At 43.0% G+C, this 20,845-nt stretch overlaps 1 protein-coding gene across 4 annotated transcripts in view; it reads left to right on the plus strand.

Annotated features, from left to right (window-relative positions):
- The first annotated feature begins 5,697 nt into the window (after positions 1–5,697).
- The window catches only part of LOC121955325 (prospero homeobox protein 1-like), a 45,460-nt gene continuing 30,312 nt past the window's right edge, over positions 5,698–20,845 (plus strand). Inside the window, exons 1-3 of one of the 4 annotated variants that reach the window (XM_042503226.1) lie at positions 5,698–5,720; positions 14,676–16,748; positions 20,566–20,673. In XM_042503226.1, coding sequence (XP_042359160.1) covers positions 14,742–16,748; positions 20,566–20,673 — 2,115 coding nt within the window. In that variant the 5' untranslated portion in view covers positions 5,698–5,720; positions 14,676–14,741. The other 3 variants (XM_042503223.1, XM_042503225.1, XM_042503224.1) reach the window with 3 other exon arrangements.

Raw genomic sequence — 20,845 nt, forward strand, 5'->3', positions numbered from 1 at the left:
TTCAAAAAATCAGACCAGTCCCACAGGTACATTCCCTGCCGTGTAAAACAAAAGCTTCACCTCCAGACAGAAACGGTTCATCTCAGAACATTTACCGGACGGAGGAGGGGGCATTATTCTTAGAGCAGTTATTCATACCAACAGAACAAAAGAAACCGAGTCCTATTATGGGACTTTCCTCTCTGTCCTAACACTGGATCTGTACCGGCACAGGTGCCACTGCGGCTCATTTATAGTCAGGTTAGCCCATGGTGAAGGCATGGAGCTGTGGTGTGGCATTTTCACACACACACACACACACACACACACACACACACACACACACACACAAATGTACTGTAAACACATAGTGCATGCAGCTGAGTAAAAGAAGCTGCTTATGGGTGAGTATGGAGAGGAGATTACTCCACTGTCTCTTCTAAGAACTGCCTCGTGAGAATGTGTGTGTTGGCTGATTCATTCCCTGTGTGTGTGTGTGTGTGTGTGTGTGTGTGTGTGTGAGAGAGAGAGAGAGAGAGAGAGAGAGAGAGAGTGCTTTTATTTACATACATACATACATGGGGGGGTATATATACATTTTTTTGTAGTCGTACCTCATGGTTATGATCAGTGTACATGGGTAAATATTTTACCTCAACTGTGGCATGGCACTGAACACATGATTTGCTTGTGTGTGTGTGTGTGTGTGTGTGTGTGTGTGTGTGTCTGTGAGCATAACAGTAAGATCTTTTATCTCTATAACAATGACGCCACAAATAGGCACATGCCTCGCTATTCTTGTCCTCTCAAGGCTCCTCTGGCGTTCTGGTGGATGTACCCAGGCATACAAGGGGTTAGGGAGAGATTTGGACCTCTGTGTGTGTGTGTGTGTGTGTGTGTGTATGTGTGTGTGTGTGTGTGTGTGTTTAGATGTGCACGCCCACGTACACATACACATACATATTTGTGTGTGCTCTTGCCTCTATGAGCATGTGTTTTGTGGGTGACTAAAGGAGCACTTTTATTCCAAAAATTAGAATTCCGACATCTAAAACATGTGTCTCCTTCCTCTTACAAAATGGCATTTCAAATTAAAACACAGTGTTGCATATCAGTGAATTTATTGGCAGTTCTGAGCCTTTTTACTTAGAAATTTAATTTTAGAGGAGGTAATCATTTGTGTGGTTACATGCCAAGCAACACACGGCAAGTTTTTTTTCTTTTCCAAACGGAGTTTTGTCTATAATAAGACCTTCAAGTGGAGTGCCAAGAGCCAACCGTTGGGCTGGATTGTTTGCTTAGCTTCTCCCTCTGCAGCCGTAAAAATCAAGGGAAATAATCAGCAGATAACCCAACACTCCTCACATTCTTTATTCTTTGTTCACTTTTATGTCTCTGTCGGGTGGCGGCTCAGTTTAACGCTCTATTATGAGTCTGTGCGCTTGGCTCTGCTGGATGGGCAGTAAAAACGCTCTCCTTTTCTTTCCAGAAACATTATACTTCCTCCAGAGGGGGTCATGAAGGAAAGGCGCACCTTCTCAGCCAAATTCGGCACACCCTGAGGTAAATGGAGCAGAGGGAGCCGGATTGGCTCAGAGCACCTGAACCGAGCCGGCACACGACAGGATGAGGGTGTCAGCATCCTCCTGTTAAAGGCTTGTTTCCTGCTGTTTTTCTGTTCTTCTTTTTCTTTCTCTCATCCCACTCTTCAAGCAGGAAGTCATTGGAATGGAAAAAAAGAGTTAAATGAAGATGAGGAGGGGGTTGTGTGTTGTTCCAAACAACCAGAGCCCTGCCCAAGGGTCCACTGCAACAGAAAAAATTCCTAAAGATAGATAAGTTAGGTAGATGAGGAGGAGGAACAATAGTAGGGATGGGATGAGAGATGAGATGGAGGAAGGGAGGAGGAGGAGGGGAGATGAGGGCATGAGGGGGGTCTTCTCTAGGGTCGTGCTCAGAGGGCGTCGGGCAGCACGAGAGGCAGGATGTTATGGTTTATTCAGCCCAGGAGTGGGGGCGACGTGGACAAGGTGTGCCTTGCCCTCAGCACCAGCCTCAGCGTGATTTATAGCAGCGCTGGCAGACGCTCCTGTCCACGGGGAAGACTTTGAAAATGCCGGGAGTGATTTGCATGAATGTAGGCCTGCGCGTATACACAGTACATGCTTGAGTGTGCGTGGCCTCGCTTGTGTGTTTATGTGTGTTCACTTGTATACATGCACATGAGCACTTTACAGGCTGCTGGTTTTTAACCTGTGGTTGGAGCGTGTTCATGCAAGGCCCCAACAGAGGGTAAATGGTCAAGCCACTCTGATTAATTACAAACTACCCACGTACATTACACTATATAAAAGCGCCTGGATCCTATATGCAGGGTACAGCAATATAATTAAAATAGTATGGCAAGTAGCACTAAGTCATTAACTAAAAATAGCAATACCACACTCAGAAGGTTCACATGCACAGCTAAGTCCAGTTCGGGTTATAGCTTGATTAGGCCATTTAATTGGACTACTATCCTTGTCCCTGTATACAAGCACCGGGGGAGAATAGATTCACTGATGGACGCATGTCCAACTCCATCACAGTAGGAGGGGATGTGCCCCCTTTCAGCTTGTTGTTATTGGACCTTCTTCCTGTTGACCTCTTACATCACATACCAAACAAGTTAGCAAATGGTAACCAGTTGCATGTCAGTGTTGTCCATGTCGATACCTTCACCTTGTTTTATTCCCTTCTTCTTTTTTTTGTTTTTCCAAGCTTCTTGTTGGGTTAATCTGACTTCAAGAAATTCGACATGATATGATTTCACTTGGACTAATATATTTACGTGTATTTTAAAAATCCCGTTTTGAGCACCAGAAGCCGAGTGGCATTTGGTTCCATTACAGTGAAGAGAAACGGCCTCAGCGGCCGATATCTCCAACACTGCAAATCACACTGGAACAATCTGGACTGATAAACAGCACTACAGGTAAGAGGAAAAATAAATTATTTTTGATTTTGGGATGAACTGACCCTTTTAAGTAAGCTAAAGTACACTGCAAATCATTCCAAATTGAATTTACTTTAAAGTAATAAAAATGTATATATTTACTGTAAAGGCCTAGTGTGTAGGATTCAGTGACATCTAGCAGAGAGCTTGTAGCAGAAACTGTATAATAATACGGACATAGTTACAGTGACGTCACCCATTTGTTTGTAGACATTTTTAAACCCTTAAATTTGGCATACTGGCTGTCACCATCTTAGTATTTTTGGAGCCAGAAGTGACCAAATTTAGATGAGTGGGTGGATCGGTCTTGTAGACTTTGGTGATGCCTTGCAGACAGCCTGTCACTCATAGTGGCTCACCTTTAATGTTGCATAACTTAATAATAATAAAATGTAAATGGGTGAGTTATATAAAAATTCATGCCACAGTTGTCAGCAACAGCGTGGATATTTGCTATAGAAATCAAAAGTATTATTTGTTCCAGGCTGTAAACATGTTTATTCCTGCTTTAAAATGTTGCATTTAAACTTGCAGGTCTATGGAGATCTACTGTTTTGGAGCCAGCCTCAAGTGGCTGCTCAATGAACTGCAGTCTTTGGCACTACCTCATTGGCTTCATTTTTCACCCTTGGATGTTGCCACTTGGTGGAGAAGCGTCCTCCATCATTTCAAACAGTCTGCAATTCCTTTATAATGGAGAGAAGGCAGAAATCTCTACGGCTGATATCTCCATCAATCAGCAACTCACACCAAAACAATCGACATTAATGACAAGCACCACAGGTAAGAAGAAAAAATATTGTTTCTGATTTTACTGTGAACTGTCCCTTAAAAGAAAGACAAAGAACGTACACTGTGAAATGTTTTTAGTTGAATTAAATCAATATAATGTGAGTCTTGGCATGAGGTCAATGAGAAAGTTAGTTGATTGGACTGAATACTTGTGTAATATTTTACAGTGTAGAGGAGTAAAAAAGCACTATACATCACACTAAAATGTAGCACCGAATCAGCATAAGGTGGTATCAAAAGGAAATACTCAAGTTAAGTTTTGTATTGTATTTGTATCATTTCCAGTTTGATGGAGCCAGAGATTTCTGTTTCAGTCAAGTAACCATAAAACAACACTCACCTCAGAGCTACGTCTGTGTTTGTGTCTCTGTCTGTGTGTGTTTACAGGCCGGCGTTACCCTCCTCCTGACCTCCCCTGAGGCAGCCAGATCTCCTCTGGTGTGAAAGGTCAGTGAGTGGTCAAGAGAGGTCACCAGAGAAAGGCCGCTGTATAGTGCGGTGAGTCTGCTGGGTGCCATGCCAAAACATCCACAGTGGGGGTTAAAGGTTACACAGATACATAAACCACACAAAAGGGTGCCAACAGGTACAAGACGTGTGAATGTCCACTACTGTAACAGGAGAGCAGACTGTTGCAGAGAGAGCTAAACTTATAACTGGAGACTAATGTGTGGTGAGAGAGGCACTTTAGAGCTACTTAAGCCTTGTACATGTCACTTCATACCCTATAGACGCCTCTCTTTATAGTATTTAGGGGAGTGCAGAAAGGCTGAAGCACAGGTAACTGATCACTAATTACTCTTAATTGCCTCAGTCAGCTAGAAAAAGCTTTGTGTGTGTAAAAGTGTGTGCGCGCCTGTTAACCAACCATATAGTCGTAGAAGCTATTAAAAACTCATTAACCTGCGTTTTATTTGAAGCCCCCTGCCCCCGTCCATCACACCCCTAATGTATTTTCCGTGAGGCTTTTTTTTCTACTTCAGATTTAATTTAGCCACTCTTTGATTTTACGACTCGCCTCTGTTATTGTAGGATATCTTCTCCTTTCCTTGTAATTTTATTTTATGACATGGAGTGAGTCGAGTACAATACGCCCCCCGGGGAGGACCACTTACCTCCACGCCAACAAATATAATTACCGCTGATCAGAGGAGCGAAAACAGACCGCCGCTTATCTGCCACTACCCGTGTTTTTTTCTTTTTTTCCAGCTGCAGTCGCACTGCAGGATAATGGGCATGTATATCTAGAAAGGAGCAACGCAGAGATGTGCATCCTGCGCGTTTCTGTGCATCCTGCGCGTTTCTGCCGAACCCCATTGAAAAATGTGACAATTCCTCTTTCTGTGGTTATAAACAAGAAATGTATAATCGTAGACAAACATTGAATACATTGCATGAACAATTGAAAACCACTGTTATATTCGGCTGTCATCAAGTACCAAAAAATAACGCCAGTATTTATTTATTCACAACTTTCATACCCCGTTATTCCCTCGAGCGTCTATAACGTAGCCTACATCGTGGGGCGGTAGCGAGCAGCAAAAATCTAAGAAGTTTATCTACGTGTCCAGCTGATCAAATCAAGCCCGTCATGTTGTATGTCGGATGAAGCCAGCCGATGAGGCACACACTGTCATAAAATGAACACATTCATATTTGGCGAAGGATGCAGCCACAGAAAGGCCGCGCTTAAATTGTCATATTATTGAACGAAGTTTGGCGTGGATTTAACCTCGCCTTGAAACGCACTCAGTGCACCCGGAGAACCAGCTGTGACCGCGGCCTTGCAGTGAATAAAATAGGCTAAGCTACCGCCAGAAGTAAACAGCTAAAGTCCTTTCGTGTTTACCAAGTAAAGTCCTCTGCTCTATGTTGACAGGTGAGAGTTCATAGGAGCAAAGTTGGTCCCCTCCCGATGGAGCTGCGAGCCTGACTGTGTAACCCCCAAGAAATGGTGAGTGTGTGTGATTGTGTATGTGTGTGTGTCAGACAGAGGGAGAGATAAACAGGGTAGAGTTGCTGAGGGGGCTCTTTGACTTTGAGCGCATAAGCCCTTATTTCATGGTGCCATTGTTTGTTTTAAGGACGTCAGGCTTAATACAGTTCCAGGCGATTTCCCAACATGTCTGTGCGCCGGAGCACCTCCAAGGCGCTCTGTGTATGTCTGTGTGCGCGCGCGTGCTCACGTGTGTGCGCGCGCGCGCCCTTCATTCCTGTGTGCCTAACCCCTGTCATATAATAGGCAGTGATTTTTAAAAATGCGCACTTTCAAGGTTGCTCATAAGACATGTTGAATTAACTCAGACATTGTAGAATTTACAACGTCATTTTCTGCGTAAGAAATACATGAGGCTTATTTCGGGGGTTTTACACATGGCTACGACTAATTACGATGTTAGAGTATATCTGTGTTTTTAATGAGTTTGACTGCAGCAATATTCCCATCAGCCTCACTGAGCAGCATTCTTTTAATTGCCTATTATTTCCAGGCAGGCCAGACACAGAGCCTTTTTTTAATTTTAGAGCAAACAGGTTTTTCATCACATTTTGAAAGATGGATCCAAAAGTGTTGCAATACTGTGTTTTATCACTCAAACTTTAAGGGCCATGTGATGCCACGAGGAAAAGTAGAGATGGTCCAGAGAAGGGATACACAACTTGCTTTGCTTGGGGGCCACATATTTATTTGATGACATAATATTTCTCACACAAAATTAATAAACAAGGCAAAACCAGTGGCAGCAGCCCCAGACAGGTCAGGTGTATACAGGGGCGCTTGTAGGATCTGAAGAGGTTTGGGGCTTTGCCCAGATCTCAGATCCTCCCCTCGCAGTTTTTTTTTTTTTTTAATAAACAAGCTCAAAAAAAGAAAAGAAAAGTGTGAATCACTTTATTTTTATTGTGGATTAGAAAATGTAATGATCTTTAATCTGTCAAGTGTAGTTTTCATTTACTGCATAGACATATAGCCTCGTATACTTTATAGATGTACTTAAAGGACTGTTCATTTTTGAGAATGAGAGGGAAGACAGTGGTGCAAAATGGGGGAGGCACTTCAGATATTTTTTTTAAGCACTGGGTAGAGAGTTATGTTTTTTGGTTTGGCTTAGGGGAGGGACATTCACGTTTTAAACAGTCATATTTTCTATTAATTTTTAACACCCTCAGAGCTGCAAAACCCACAAGTGGGTTTGAAAGGCAACTTTTCTCAAAAGAAATCTCCCAAATTACACAATTTGTCATAACCAGAAACTGTAAAATGTTATTTATGGTGGAGGGAGGTTTATGCATTTTCCTCCAGTCACTCAGGTAGGCTGAAAGGAAAAATATTTGTAGCTCCAGGGAGGGTTTGGGATTAAAATAAATAAATAAAGTCACACCCAGCTCCCCCCTTCTCCAATACATAAAGTACATTCCCTAATGAGGAATAATAAAATACAGTAAGAAATTAGTTTTCCTTTGTTGTTGGGGTCCCCCACCGACTCTCCCCACCAGTGTCGACTCCATGGCCACAGCCTTTCATAAATCACCTTTATTTTGCATATTATTGCTATTGATTCTTTATCATTAGATTTACTCGGTGTTTGGTTTGCATGCTGTCATTACAGACTGTCACCTTGTGTCATACATTTACTTCTGCAACAATAGTTTATGCCCATTCATGCAAATGAGGCATATTTGAATTTTAGAGAGTGCATAGTCTGCAGTATGTCTCATTGATTAGCTTGTATAAAACAGGTCACAAAGGATGACCAACACTACTCTCTCTCTCACTCACTCACTCACACACACACACACACACACACACACACACACACACACGCACACACACACACACACACTCGCCACACTACTTGTAGCCTAGAAAGAGGGATGTGGGTCATTGGGGGCCACACTGTGCCAGCTTTCACAGCCCTGGCAGCCAAACAATATTAATAACTATGTACATTTTTTTAATTTACTGCAAAATGCAAAACTCTGGCACACCTGTAGCTTGACAGGTGTGTCAGAAAAGACCATTGGCAAACTAGAAAAGAACTACCTGACATGGTCTTCTTCACTTGCAATTATGAGAGATTTATAAGGAACAACATTTCGGACCTTCATCAGGTCATTGTGACAGAGACCTTCATGAGGTTATTGTGACAAAATAATCTGATGAAGGTCTCTGTAATGTTTTTCTTCCAATAAATCTAAATCTCTCATCTCATATTAAGATAGTGTGTGGGAGTTCTTTGTTTTTGTTATTTTAATACAGACATCTCTTCAGGTTCTGAAATGGGTTTTGCCTTGACAAACAGAAATAAGTGGGATCCATATTTCCCTCCAGCATCCTCATCTTTGATGATGGAAGCTGAATACATTAAGTGCTGGACATGAGGCCCCAACAAGGACTTTCGAGGCTGTAAGAGTCAGACGCCTACTCACTTATTACACTCGGACAAATCCTCCTCTCCTCTCTCCTCTGTCCTGTCTCCTAAACCTTTTTATTCAGGGACCCGGAGACCTCTCCGGAACAAAACAGCTTTTAGCGCAACCATCTCTCTCTCTGGCTTGTGTTTTTCGCAAATAGCTCTTTCTCTCTCTCTCTCTCTCTCTCTCTCTCTCTCTCTCTCTCTCTTTCTCTCTCTAAAATAAAAAAAACTGTCTGTGAAAATAAATGGAGCTGTTGTAGGAGCACATCAAGTCATTATCTGATTAAGGCCGTTTTATAACCGCTGCTGCTCAAGATATTGCTTCTTCTCTCGAATAATATAAATTATTTCAATAATAATTCATGAAATTTAAATTCAGTAAATGTCCGTTTGGTTATGTTTGAGGATTTTCTGTATTTAGTTCTGTCCACAAATAAGAAAAGAAATCCTGTAATAATAATAATTATAGTAATAATAATAATAATGGAAAGACAACTCGTTGATCCAAATGTATACTTAGGGAAAAATAGGCCACTGGCTCTTCTCCACTTCAACATACCATCACCGCGTGCGCGCACTTATTAACACTTAATTGTGGTCAGACTGTGATAAAAAGTACCTTTATAACACCTCTGGGAGAAATATTGTTTTCACTGCCTCCCTCCTTCTGCATTCGGGCCCAGCTCTAATAAATATGTCAATAAATTCAGCCATCAGTGCGCAATGCCAGAGCGCATTATCAGTCTTGGGCATCGAGGTGTGTCGCACTCGACCTAAAAAAAAAAAAAAAAAGAGGGGAGGAAAGTGAAATAAATACACGCGTTGATCCACCTGGAATGGGCCACGATAAGAGCAGCCCAGTGTTAACCGACACGTTTCCTCTACACCTCATCCGAGTCTTCCTTTTCCAAACACGCGTTTCTTTAATGTCCCGGCCTGTTTTTCCAGCCTGTGTGCGCACCGACGGCACCCAGGGGAGCCGAGGCCAAATCAGCCACAGGGCCAGTGAGGGAGCAAAAGAGGGGGAGCCGGGACACCTGCTTTGGAAAAGACACTCCAGACAGTAAAGTTTGCTGACTTCGTTGCAATTCGTTCGTCCTAAAAAACACTTGCTTGCGACATGGAAAAGAGACTCGCCTTTTCCCTTTTGGCACCTGACAGAGGCGCGTATGGAAAATAAGACTTCTAGTTAAGTGCTTTAGGATCCTGTTTGCGCAGAGGATAAAAAAAGATGATTATGTGTGCAACATGGTGAAAAAGAGGAGAAACGGCCAAAAGTTAAAAAGAAAAAAAGGCACGCTGATCTGATTTTAAAAAAGTGCATGAACAACTTCTTCTCACTGGCTTTCGGTATTTGAAAGAATAAATGTAACCTAAAACACCAATAATAATAATAATATCAATAATACAATACTCATCTTCATGCTTTCGTTTTGAAATAAATTAATAGGTAAATTCTTGCGTGTCTTTAACATGACGTTACGGTTTCTCTAATTGCATACACGCAGACTGAAGCTGAAAAATGCGACCTGCATTATCGAGAAATGTCGTTAAAAGTCGTTGGGAAAAAAAGAAATTCTCAAATAAAGATTATTTTTAACGGCGCAAATGTCCTAATAATATAACTAAACAATTTGTGAATATACACCTGTTGTTAAGGTCGAAGGCTCAAATATTTGCAGAGCGCAAAAAACTGCAGTGTAATTATAAAAATCCAATTTGTAGGAATGCAGGAGTACAAGCCGTCATCATTTCAGAAATCAGAAGCGTCAAACAGGTTTTTCAGTGGAAAGGATCAGATGTCAGTGTCCGCAGAGGGTTCAGCCTTACAGGTGGGGGAGTTTCAAAAAGAGAAATATGTAATAATTCATTTAAAATCTTTACATTTGAAATTATAAAGTTTGAGTTTTTTGTTTTCATTTACATCGCTTTTACTCAGTAATCATTTTCGATGACAGTGCAGTCTTTACGCGCGGGGGGAGATATTGCAGTGGCAGACTGTGGATCCGAGTGACAGACGTTTCATGATGATATTCGGCTCTTACACTGAGTGTTTCACAAAGAGACGTTTAGCTCTCCTCGGATATTGGCTTCTCTGGATAATCTGAATTCCAAAGCAAAGCTCCGAGCTTCTGTGCTGCTTTGCTTGTTTCATAAATCAGACTTTTGCTGCAACCAATGAGGAAACTCTGCACGTAAAATATCCCTTACATGCCACTTTGAACCCCCCAATACCCAAGTGACCCACTACTGTTATTCCCTTTGAGAAGCTACAGTCTAAATGTGTACTTCATTTACAGAAAAAAATTACATACTGACATTTAAAATGTATCGTTATTATACTATTAAAATATCAAATTACAAAGTTAAAAATCGTTAAAAATGACCGGGCTTGCGGCAATGTTAATGCGCTTTAATAGTCTCTCATAAACATAATCGAAACATGCATTAACACAAGCGCTGAAAAGTGGTTTGGATTCCTAAGTAGTTAATTTTGACTTTAACTGTCACAAGGAAAACTCTAAAAAAAATAAAAAATAAAAAAAAACATTTGGATTTAAACAGTATCAACTTTAACAATTAGGTTAATTCTGCATTCATCTTAGAAATGTTTTTTCTTCAATGACATAAATAAATATGTAAAAGGCATGGATAATCTCATAGTTGCCAAATAAATCAACATTTCAATTCTCATTCTGATTTTCCCCCCACTTTTTTTTTTAAAACTTAAGCATTTATTATAAATACGTTCTCATTTAAGACTTTAATCTGAGAATAAATACGGTAATAAGATGTGGACTATGTGTTTTATTGCGGTTTATAGTGTAATGTCAGAGTGCGTAACGATTCTTACTCGCGCAGTCGGTGATTTGCGAAGAAAGAGATTAGTAAGAGTGGTATTTCCTTTTTTCTCCCTCTCTCCCTCTCTCTCTCTCTCTCCCTCTCTCTCTCTCTCTTTAGTTGCATGCTCAAGTCCCTTTCTCTGGTCAAGTTCAGTGCGTTGTTCTCCGGACCGGACGGACGCTTCTTATTGGTAGGTTGCGACAGTTACATCACGGCGCTCATGACGCGCACGTCTTCCTGTTTCCTTCAGCCGCGTCTTAAAGTGAATCTTTAGTGGCGGAGGAGCGCTCCAGCATCCAGTCCTCTGCATCCAGTGCGCCTCGGAGACGCACACACGCTGTCTCTCTCTCTCTCTTTTTCTCTCTCTCTTGCACTCTCTCTATGTCTCTCACTCTTTCGGTCACAGCAGAGGATAGAGGGAGAGACCGACGCGCAAGAGCTCTTTTCATCTTCTATATTTTTCCAATTTTGTTGCTTTCGCCGGCGTCGCTGACTTTATTCCATCTCTTCCTCCTCTGAGAAACTGTTCTATCCCAGCATCCAGCAAATCCTCCGAGCTCTGCCGTGTATTCTTTCTTTTTTTGTTGCCGTAGGAGTTCAGGTTGTCCCCCTCTTCATCTAAAGGGTAAGTAACCTTGTCCTCGGATACCTCCCTCTCTTGTTCTGGTTCTGCCTCGCCTGCGCGCGGTGGGCGGAAAAAATAAACAAATCAAACACCATGAACGGGGAAATTTATTCTGGTGGTGATCAACAGCTAATCATATCTATACGACATTATTTGCTCTGTTTCGTTCCCCTCATCCTGATGTGTGGTGAGAGTTGCGTGAGCAGACCGTATCTTTTTTTTTTTTTTTTTTTTTTTTTTGCGAGGATGATTTGCGGACGGTAGCCCAGCCTTCCTCATCAAAGCGGAGATCAAGTCGATTTGCAACTTTTGGAAGTAAGTTTTGGAAACGTTCGTATTTGACACGAGTTGTTTTTAGACGGAAACTGAGATTTAGCTGTTTTTAGTCTCCTGTGCGTGTTGTTTTTTGTGCGTATTGTCTTCGTCCTGTGGTTTAACTCTTATTGTAACTCCTTTTAAATGACTTTTTATTGACGAAAAATCCGTGTCAGACAGTTATGTAGCTTTGTAAGTCCTTGTAGTTTGTGAATTAGGTGTTTGCGGAGCACTTTTGGATTGGAGGATTGTGATTAAAAAAACGCTGCCGGTATATTGTTGTAAGTGTGCGTAACTCTGCCTCTCTGGTTTTGATATCTTGGTTTGTCCACTAACCATCAAAAGTGCAAAGAAACAACCATATCTGACGTTTGTCATCTAATAGCGTAAATTTTGTTTGACTTTTAAGTTTAAAATGCTACAAAACAAATCCGTATGTTTTTATTTAGACCAAGTTTTTGTCAAGTCTTTACTTATTAATTAACCTTTTTTCCAGTGAAGAACTAGTTTAAAACGATGAGATGAAGATCTAAAAAAGTTGGAGTGAACATCCACAGCTCCTTCATAGCTTGAAATTGTTGAAAGCTTCTTTTTTTTAGGAGAGAGGGAGAGGGAGAGTGCGCATGGGCAATGGGAGACAGGTGCGCCGTCGGAAAAGACAGGTGCTGGTGACTATTTCAAGCTCATTGTTAAGATCCCGAGGCGATCAAGTCAAGGTTTTTTCTTCTTGGAGATGTATCACCTCTTGTCTGAACTGCTGGATGTAGCTGTCAAGACTTGGGTCAGAGCCATTAATCAAAAGGGGTTTTATTTTAGATTACTGGTGTCACTTCAGTCAGATGGATTTTAAGGGGAAAACATTTAACAGAGAGTGTTTTTACAGTAAATTTATACTTTTTCTGTTTTATCTTGTAAGTTTACAAAAATATTTTTTAGAGTGAAAAACCTGGTCACACTGCAGTTTCTAACAAAGCCAGCAGCCAACACAACAAAGTTGTGTGTTTGCGGTTTGGTGTGTGTGTACAGTATGAATGTGTCTGAGGCTTAGTGAAAAGCGAGAAGCTGTTCTTTTTTAATTACTTTTCACAGGCAGTGATAATGTAAAGATGGTGCGATTTATTTTTATCTTTGTAAGCAAATAATCATTTAAGGAGAATATTTTTAAATCTCCCAATAGTTCCGTTTTATGCTGTTTGCCCACACTGAAACTGAGTTTTCAAATAAGTCTTTGAATTAGTTTTATCCTAAAATATCTAGGCAAAATTAAGCATGTTCATGAATCAGTTATTTGACTCTCTTTGTATTTAAAATTCACATTTTTATAGCTCATTGCAGACCGTAAGGTCTGGCTAAATCGGTGTAACGTTAGAGCATATTTGCAACCTGTAAAACTGAAGTCAAAGATTGAGTACTGTTTTTATTTTATTTTGGTTTTTACTGATTATCTGTTCATCTTAATAAGGGCTGGTGTTTTCCTGAAAAGTGTAAAAAGAATAAAATATATATGTTTTTGCAATTGTTGCATCACTTTTGCCACTGCAATGTTGTTAAAAATACATAGTGAGATTTATTTACTTTTTATTTACAAACTTCTGAAATATTATTTTTTTAAAGAGAGCCATACAGAATAAATAGTAAATAAAATAAAATTGCATGCATCTGATATGGCTCTGACTGAGACACCGCCACCGCTGCTTACATAGCAGTATTGATGCAGGCCTGTACTGACAAAACGTTTTGCTTTCAGAGGGGCATTAGGGTTTTTGTAAGAGCGCTTTAAGTTGCTCCTTGCCAGAGTTGACCCTTGTGACCTATTCATTTGAGCAGAATTAACTGCCCTTGCCAGATGAAAAGACAAACAAAAAACACAGAAGTGAGCTCACGCTGGCACCAAAATCAATAGGCCTATTTTGTGGTTCTTTTATGTGTCAGTCTCCCCGTTGCTCAAGATATGATGGCCATATTGATTAATGTGAAGACAGGACGTGCATTTTAAAATTACGCAAAGTGTAAACGCTGACATGAGAACATTTTGTCAAATTGACCAACGATCCCTAACTTACATAATACAATCTAGTATAACCAATGTGAATTTCTTCTCATTGTGCACCACTTTTTTCTTTTTTTTTTCTTTTTTAAAATAATCTTCGCCCTGTTTCTTTTTATTTCATGTTTTCAGTTAATAGCTCCTATGTTGGCTCACACCGCAGAAAAATGGAAATGAGGACAAGTACTTAAGTAATTATCATAATTTTATGCAGCTTTGTGTTCCGTGGGAACTGGTTCAGTGTCGCGCGGCGTGTAACAGGGGACAGGATAAAATGTAGGACTTTGCCCTGGAATGTCGAGCCAAGGCCTAATTCTGACCCCATCTTGCCTGTTCCCTTTACCCCGCTGTCTCTCGTCCTTACTGCCTAACTGTAATCACGGATGTGCCCGTGCTTTTTGAAGCATGTTAGGAAGGATTGGCGCCGGCTCAAGAAAAAACTCTTCTCTTTTTTTTTTTTTTTTTTTTTGAAATTTCCATATTGTCATGTCATGCAATTCTCTAGAGGTTGATAGATTTTAATTGTTTTAGTGTGTCAGAAACTTTCAAGCATTTTCTTTTGAAAATGCTGTATTGTAAAATGAATACCTGAGTGACTTAGACTCTGAAAATATTCCTCACTTTGAGTCATACATCTGTGATTTTTTTTTTTTTTGCCCATAGGTACTCAGAGGCTTTGATCCTAGAGGACTGGGTTTGCGGGATATGGCCCAATAGCAGCAGCCCGTGATGCCGGACCATGACAGCGACTCCCTCCTGAACAGACAGACCAAACGAAGACGTGTGGACATTGGTGTTAAGAGGACCGTGGGCAGCGCAGCCTCCTCCACAGCAGCAGCCACAACAACAACCACTGATAACATTGCCCGCGCCAAAGCAGCCATTTTCAGTGCCATGAACTCTCTGAGCTCCCACTCTCACCACGGATCAGACACCGACTCCATGGAGTGCTCTGTAGTGCAGCCACATGGTGGGCCTGGCGTTGTGTCAGCCAGCGATAGCGAGTCCAAGTCCAATGTACTCCGAAAGCTACTGAAGAGGGCCAACTCATACGAGGACACCATGATGCCCTTCCCTGGGACCACCATTATCTCCCAGCTTCTCAAGAATAACATGGCGAAAAATGGTGGAGGACCTGAGAGGGGAGAAAGAGGGGACAGGGGTGACAGAGGGGATGTCGGCTTCCCTGGATCAGGGCTCTCCAATGCAAGTTCAGATGCACCCCAAGAGGATGCCTGCAGTAACTCCTCCCATGATAGCACCCCTCAAGAGTGCTTGTCACCCTTTGGTCGCCCTCCCGGCCTCGCCACCTTTGACATCGAACGCCTCAATGATGAACACCTGCGTGCCAAGCGAGCCCGCGTGGAGAACATTATACGTGGCATGAGCCACTCGCCCAGCGTGGTGGTACCTGCTGCTTCCCGTCACGAGCGTGACCATGACATGGATGGAGACCGAGAGATGGATCTAGACTGCCCACCCCCTCAGTCTCAGCAGCAGGCCCCCAGCAGCCCACGGGGAGGCGAGGTGTGCAGCAGTAGCAGCCGAGAGAACAAGCGTAAGCAGCGTCTGCCTCAGCAGCAGCAGCAGAGCTTCACCCAGCTGGTGTGCCAGAGGAAGGAACAGAAGCAGGAGGAGCGACGGCAACTGAAGCTGCAGCTGGAGGACATGCAGAAACAGCTACGCCAGCTGCAGGAGAAGTTCTTTCAGATCTATGACTCGACCGACGACTCAGAACACAATGACCTCCACAATGACCTGCACAACGATATAGGAAACATGTCTGAGGACAGCCCAGGGAGGTCTGACACCGGCGGTGATGACCGGGGTGGAGACGATTTGCGCTCTGACAATGAGATGTCTGACCTGGACCCTGGCCATTTCTTGGACAGGGCGCGGGCATTGCTTCAGGAACAGGCCATGCTGGCAGACGGAGAGAAGCCAAGAAGAGAAGGGCTTAGCCGAAGCAAAGGACAAGGAGGTCCAGGCTCCTCCATGCATGCTGAAGGAAAACAGCTGGCAGAAACGCTGAAGCAGGAACTCAATTCAGCCATGACCCAGGTGGTGGACACAGTAGTTAAGGTGTTCGCCAAGCCTCCACGCCCCACACCCCAGCAGGCCTTTCCCTCGCTATCCATACCTCCTGAAAGATTCCCCACTGCTGTCAACGGAGACAACCCCAACTTCCACACCGCCAACCAGAGGCTGCAGTGCTTTGGCGATGTCATCATTCCTAATCCATTAGACTCCTTCGCCAGCATGCCCGGGATGCCAGGTCCCACCAACGACCAAACTGAGGCGATACCTTTAGTAGTGAGGAAGACACCGAGTGAGCATCACCACCACCAGTCCTCAGCCGTGGGTGCCCATGGCGGACACCACCACCCCGTCCTTCACCCTTCCTCGCTCTCTGCCTCTATGGGCTTCAGCCCGCCATCATTTAGACACCCCTTTCCAATGCCTCTCATGGGCTACCCTTTCCAGAGCCCCCTAAGTGGGCCCACAGGTGGCTACCCAGGCAAGGACCGTTCCTCTCCAGACTCTATGGACCTGTCCCGGGAGACCACCAGCCTGAGGACCAAGATGGCTTCAGGTCACCACCTGGGGCACCACCATCGCTCTTGTTCACCAGCGCACACTGGCAGCACAGCAGAGGTACTGTCCCTGTCCCTCATCAAGTCTGAGTGCAGTGACCTCCAAGACATGGCCGACATCTCACCTTACTCAGGCAGCAATGTATCCTTTAAAAAAAATCTGTGAAGTTTATGCGTGTGTGTGTTTTGAGGGGGTTGAAAGGCAATAATAGGTGAATGCGTACGACCCTCATGTTTTAACAGTTCAGACAAGCTCAATGCCAGTGTAAGCGAGAAAAAAAAATCAGATTTCAGGTGGTAAATCCCTGTGGAGACAGGTGCGAAAACATTGCCTCTGAACCACAAAGAGTTAAAAATCAAATCTTTTTCAGCCTGTTTGAAACTAGCCTAAGAAAACGCAGAAATTGTTGATGAATCACTTTTCCTCCCACTGCTGTTCTCTTCTCCATTGTACTGCATTGTTGTATTTATTTTTGTACTCATACCTCTTCCTTCCCCAGCACTGCACAGCCTTTTCTTCCATCTTCGATCCTAAGTGCTTTAAAAGCTCTCTTGTCACATATCACTTACTCACGAAGATTAGGTCCCCACGACATTTACCGCCCCAATTCCTTTTGATAAAAAAATGGCCTGAAAGAACAAGGAGCGAGATAGCATCCTGAAACTTGGCACACAATGGTGTTATATAGCCTCCCTTATAGTTTAACCCCAGTGTGCCCCAATCATGCCCTATGAATAAAGAGGCTATCCCCTATGGGAGGCTCAAATTGAATCCCCCGGGGACTCTGGACTAATAGCTTAAACAGATACATTCAGTCTCTGTTTCTCGTATACCTCCTTAGTCCCTAAGTATTCAACACCCCTTAACCCTTATGAAAGTTTTATTCGTGTCCTTAGAAAGCTTTGTCTTCGAGTCATTAACATTCATTACATGCTTAAGAAATTAATCCAACAGCTTTTTACCTGTTGGGGCTTTACAAGTTATGTGAATATGCCTTGTTTTTGCTGTTGTGCGCACCTGAGTGAGCCTTTTTTTTTCAGTGTGTCTTTTTGTGTGTGTCACAAAAGGTTCGCCTGAGGACTCAGTAAAGATGTATATTTATGATTGCTTGTGTTTTCTCTCGTGTTCCTCTTATCATCCATCGCTGTTGTAAAAAGCCCACAATCATTGTCGTTTCTTTTCCCTTTTTTTCATTTCATAAAGATCTGTCAACAGCCCGGGGGGCCCTTCGGCTGTTGCTTGGCAGCCAAATACTTCTTTTTTTGTTTTCCCTCCCTGCAACCCCCCCCCCCCCCCCAACCCCCCCCTCCTCCCTGTCTTTTCTTTGAAGCGGACGTTAACAGGTGTTTGCAGCGAGCTGTTTATCTTTCATTACCTCGCCTTGTCTTGTCTTCTGACCCAAGGGTGAACGCTTTCCAGAGATCCATAATCCTTTGCTTCTGCAGGCTCCCGATGGAGTGATGAAAAGAGAAAAGGGAGAGAGAGACGTACAGAGACTGAGAGAAAGTAGAAAACAATCAAACAATAACCACATATGCCAGATGCTGTGGCTTTCATTGTAGCATTTATAAATTCAGGGCATTAGCAGATGTACTTCCCTTAAATGAAAGAATAGGAAGAACAACATGTCCACAATATTTTTTTTAATTCTTTTATTTTTGATTCCCCAGGTTCAGGAACAAAGTTTGACATTGATAAGATATAGTTGTTTTTTGTTTGTTTTTACAAATTATAATTAGTCATTTACTTGCATGTGTACTTTGTCTTTTCATAGCTGTTTCCATTTATTTTTAAAATAATTTTCCAGCCTTCTCTTTTTTCCTTTTTTTTTTTTGGAGCCTCAGAAGCCAGAGACAGCTTGTCAGACATTTTGCGAGGTGTGTTCAAGTTCACAAGCTCTCGGCAGCGTCGTGGAGCAGATGGCTGCTATCAATTTCCTCATTTGTTCTCAGTCCGATTCCAAATATTCTTGTCCTTACACCTGGAATTAGGGAGTGGAGCAGCTATTTCCCTCTCATGACTTTGGGTTTTTTGGGGGGATGTGTCGCGAGAATGATGATGTCTTGTCAGATGTGGCAGGCGAACAGTGGGCCAGCTGGTATGAGTGCACCATCATGACAAAATAATAGCCTCGCACGCCACCCCTAAGTCCAATCACAATTACATTTGCAAGCTGTGAGTGAATCGGAGATGAAAATGCCTCATCAGGAGATATGAAGCTTCTTAATTGCCGTCTGAAGGGAGGTGATATTGCGTTTATGGCCGGAGAGGTAAAACCTCAACGTCTTTGTTTTAAAATAATTTTTAATCTTGGTGATAAGGGAAAAGCTAATTGAAAAAGCAAAAACAAATTAATCTAAGTGTAAGTGTGCAGCTTTCACAGCAAGCAAATCCCACCTTGCCTTACCGAGAAAGCTTTTTTTCTCTGTCTCTCCCTCTCTCTCTCTCTCTCTGTCTGAGGATCCATTGTATCCCCTCCACTTGGAGCAGATGGTGTGGTGTGGAGAGTGAAGTGCTGCTCTTTTGGCCAGGCCTGACAGAGTAACACCAGTCTGCCAGGGTTTCCCCCACAAGACCCTCGCTGCGTATACAACTCTCTCTCTCTCTTTCCCCCTCTCTCTCACTGAATCAGACAAAGTAGACAGGGTTTTTAAGGAGCCAACCCAGTGTGGTTCAGTATTTGCTGGCTTTGCTGCGTAACCCCGGGGCCAAGGGCAATCCAATCTAGCAGCTGATGCCTTCTTCCCACTCTATAGTTACAGCTACATCTGGACACTTGACTGATTTTAACGATCCCAGCCACCCCTGTAGATCATAAATAATGTCAAGCAATGTATTTTGTCCACTGGAGTGTAAACAGTCTTCATGAAAACTTGGGGATGTGTCTTCTGTGTAATTTAAAGCCCCTGTCTTGCTTCTGCTCAATGAAAAACCCTTGTTGAAACAGCCTGAGGTTTTAACATGCAGCCCGCCCCCCACCCACCCTTGCTCCCTTTTCAATGTCTTATCCTCCAGATTGATATTATCAGATGCATTATACGGCCGTTAATTCACCATGGAAATGGCTTGGGCCGTTCGGTGGCGCAGATGTGCTTCAGTCCCCCCATCACTGGCTGAGTCCAAAGCCTCAGAGCCCCTCTTCTCCTTCTCCTCCTCCTTCTTTTGCTCCTCCAAGGGTTTGGCAGTGGCAGCGAGGCTTGGGGGGTAGTAGGGGTGGAGCAGAGGGAGGAGGAGGGGGATGTAATTGAAGGTTGGAACCATACTATCCCTCAAGGTGCCCCCACCAGCCCATCTCCATCCTCTCTGCTGTTCAATCCAGGCGATCCATTAGGAAGACAAGGCCTCTGACATGTATTTGAATACGGCCGGTGCGAGTGTGAGAAGGTTTTTCATGTTGCTTGGGCCGGGGACTATCTCGTAGACCTTGTTTAGTCACTGATATGAAGCCAATATCAGACAGTCATATTCAGGCTTGGCATGTGTTGTCGCCAAGCCATTAGGCCTTCTTGCCCGTCACTGGCGTTAACTGCTGTCTTTGTCTGTGATATGCAAATGTCTCCTTTTTTCTTCTTCCTTTTTTTTGGGTGGAGGTTAGCGCGGGGTGTAGGCAAAGGCGTTCGCTTACTTTGACTGTGAAATGAGCCTTCTTATGTAAAAGCATCGGCTGTAGTGCTGGCCGGCGTTTTATTTACCGTGACGCTCTCACACCTGATACGGACGATGCTAATTGCAAGCAAATGGTTTTGCTTTGGTGCACTGTCTTCAGCTCCCCCCTCCATTCATGCCTGAAAGGAGATTTGGTTACCCATCATCCAAATGATAATTCCTTGCCAACCTTTGCTGCCAATTTTTTGCACGTACATATTGTATTTGTGATCATATCAGTAGCTACTTGATCTACCATAAGTTGTTTCTTCTCCAAACAGTTGTTAATGTCCTTAATAGCAGCTATTTCCAGATCCAAGAGGGTCTTTCCCCCAATCATCTGAAGAAGGCCAAGCTCATGTTTTTCTACACCCGTTACCCAAGCTCTAATATGCTCAAGATGTTCTTCTCTGATGTCAAGGTAAGTTAAAACATCTTTCTCTTCAGCCCTTCTTTTAGTAAACACCTTATATGCCAATATCTTTCTTTTTAATTTACACATTTGACCAAAGAGGATTGGTTTTATTCCAACACCAAAACAGGGTTTGGGGGTACTCCTGTTTAAATAAAAAATTTTGGTAAAATTTTGAGCA

Source organism: Plectropomus leopardus, chromosome 16 (genome assembly GCF_008729295.1).
Source record: "Plectropomus leopardus isolate mb chromosome 16, YSFRI_Pleo_2.0, whole genome shotgun sequence".
NCBI lineage: Eukaryota > Metazoa > Chordata > Actinopteri > Perciformes > Serranidae > Plectropomus > Plectropomus leopardus.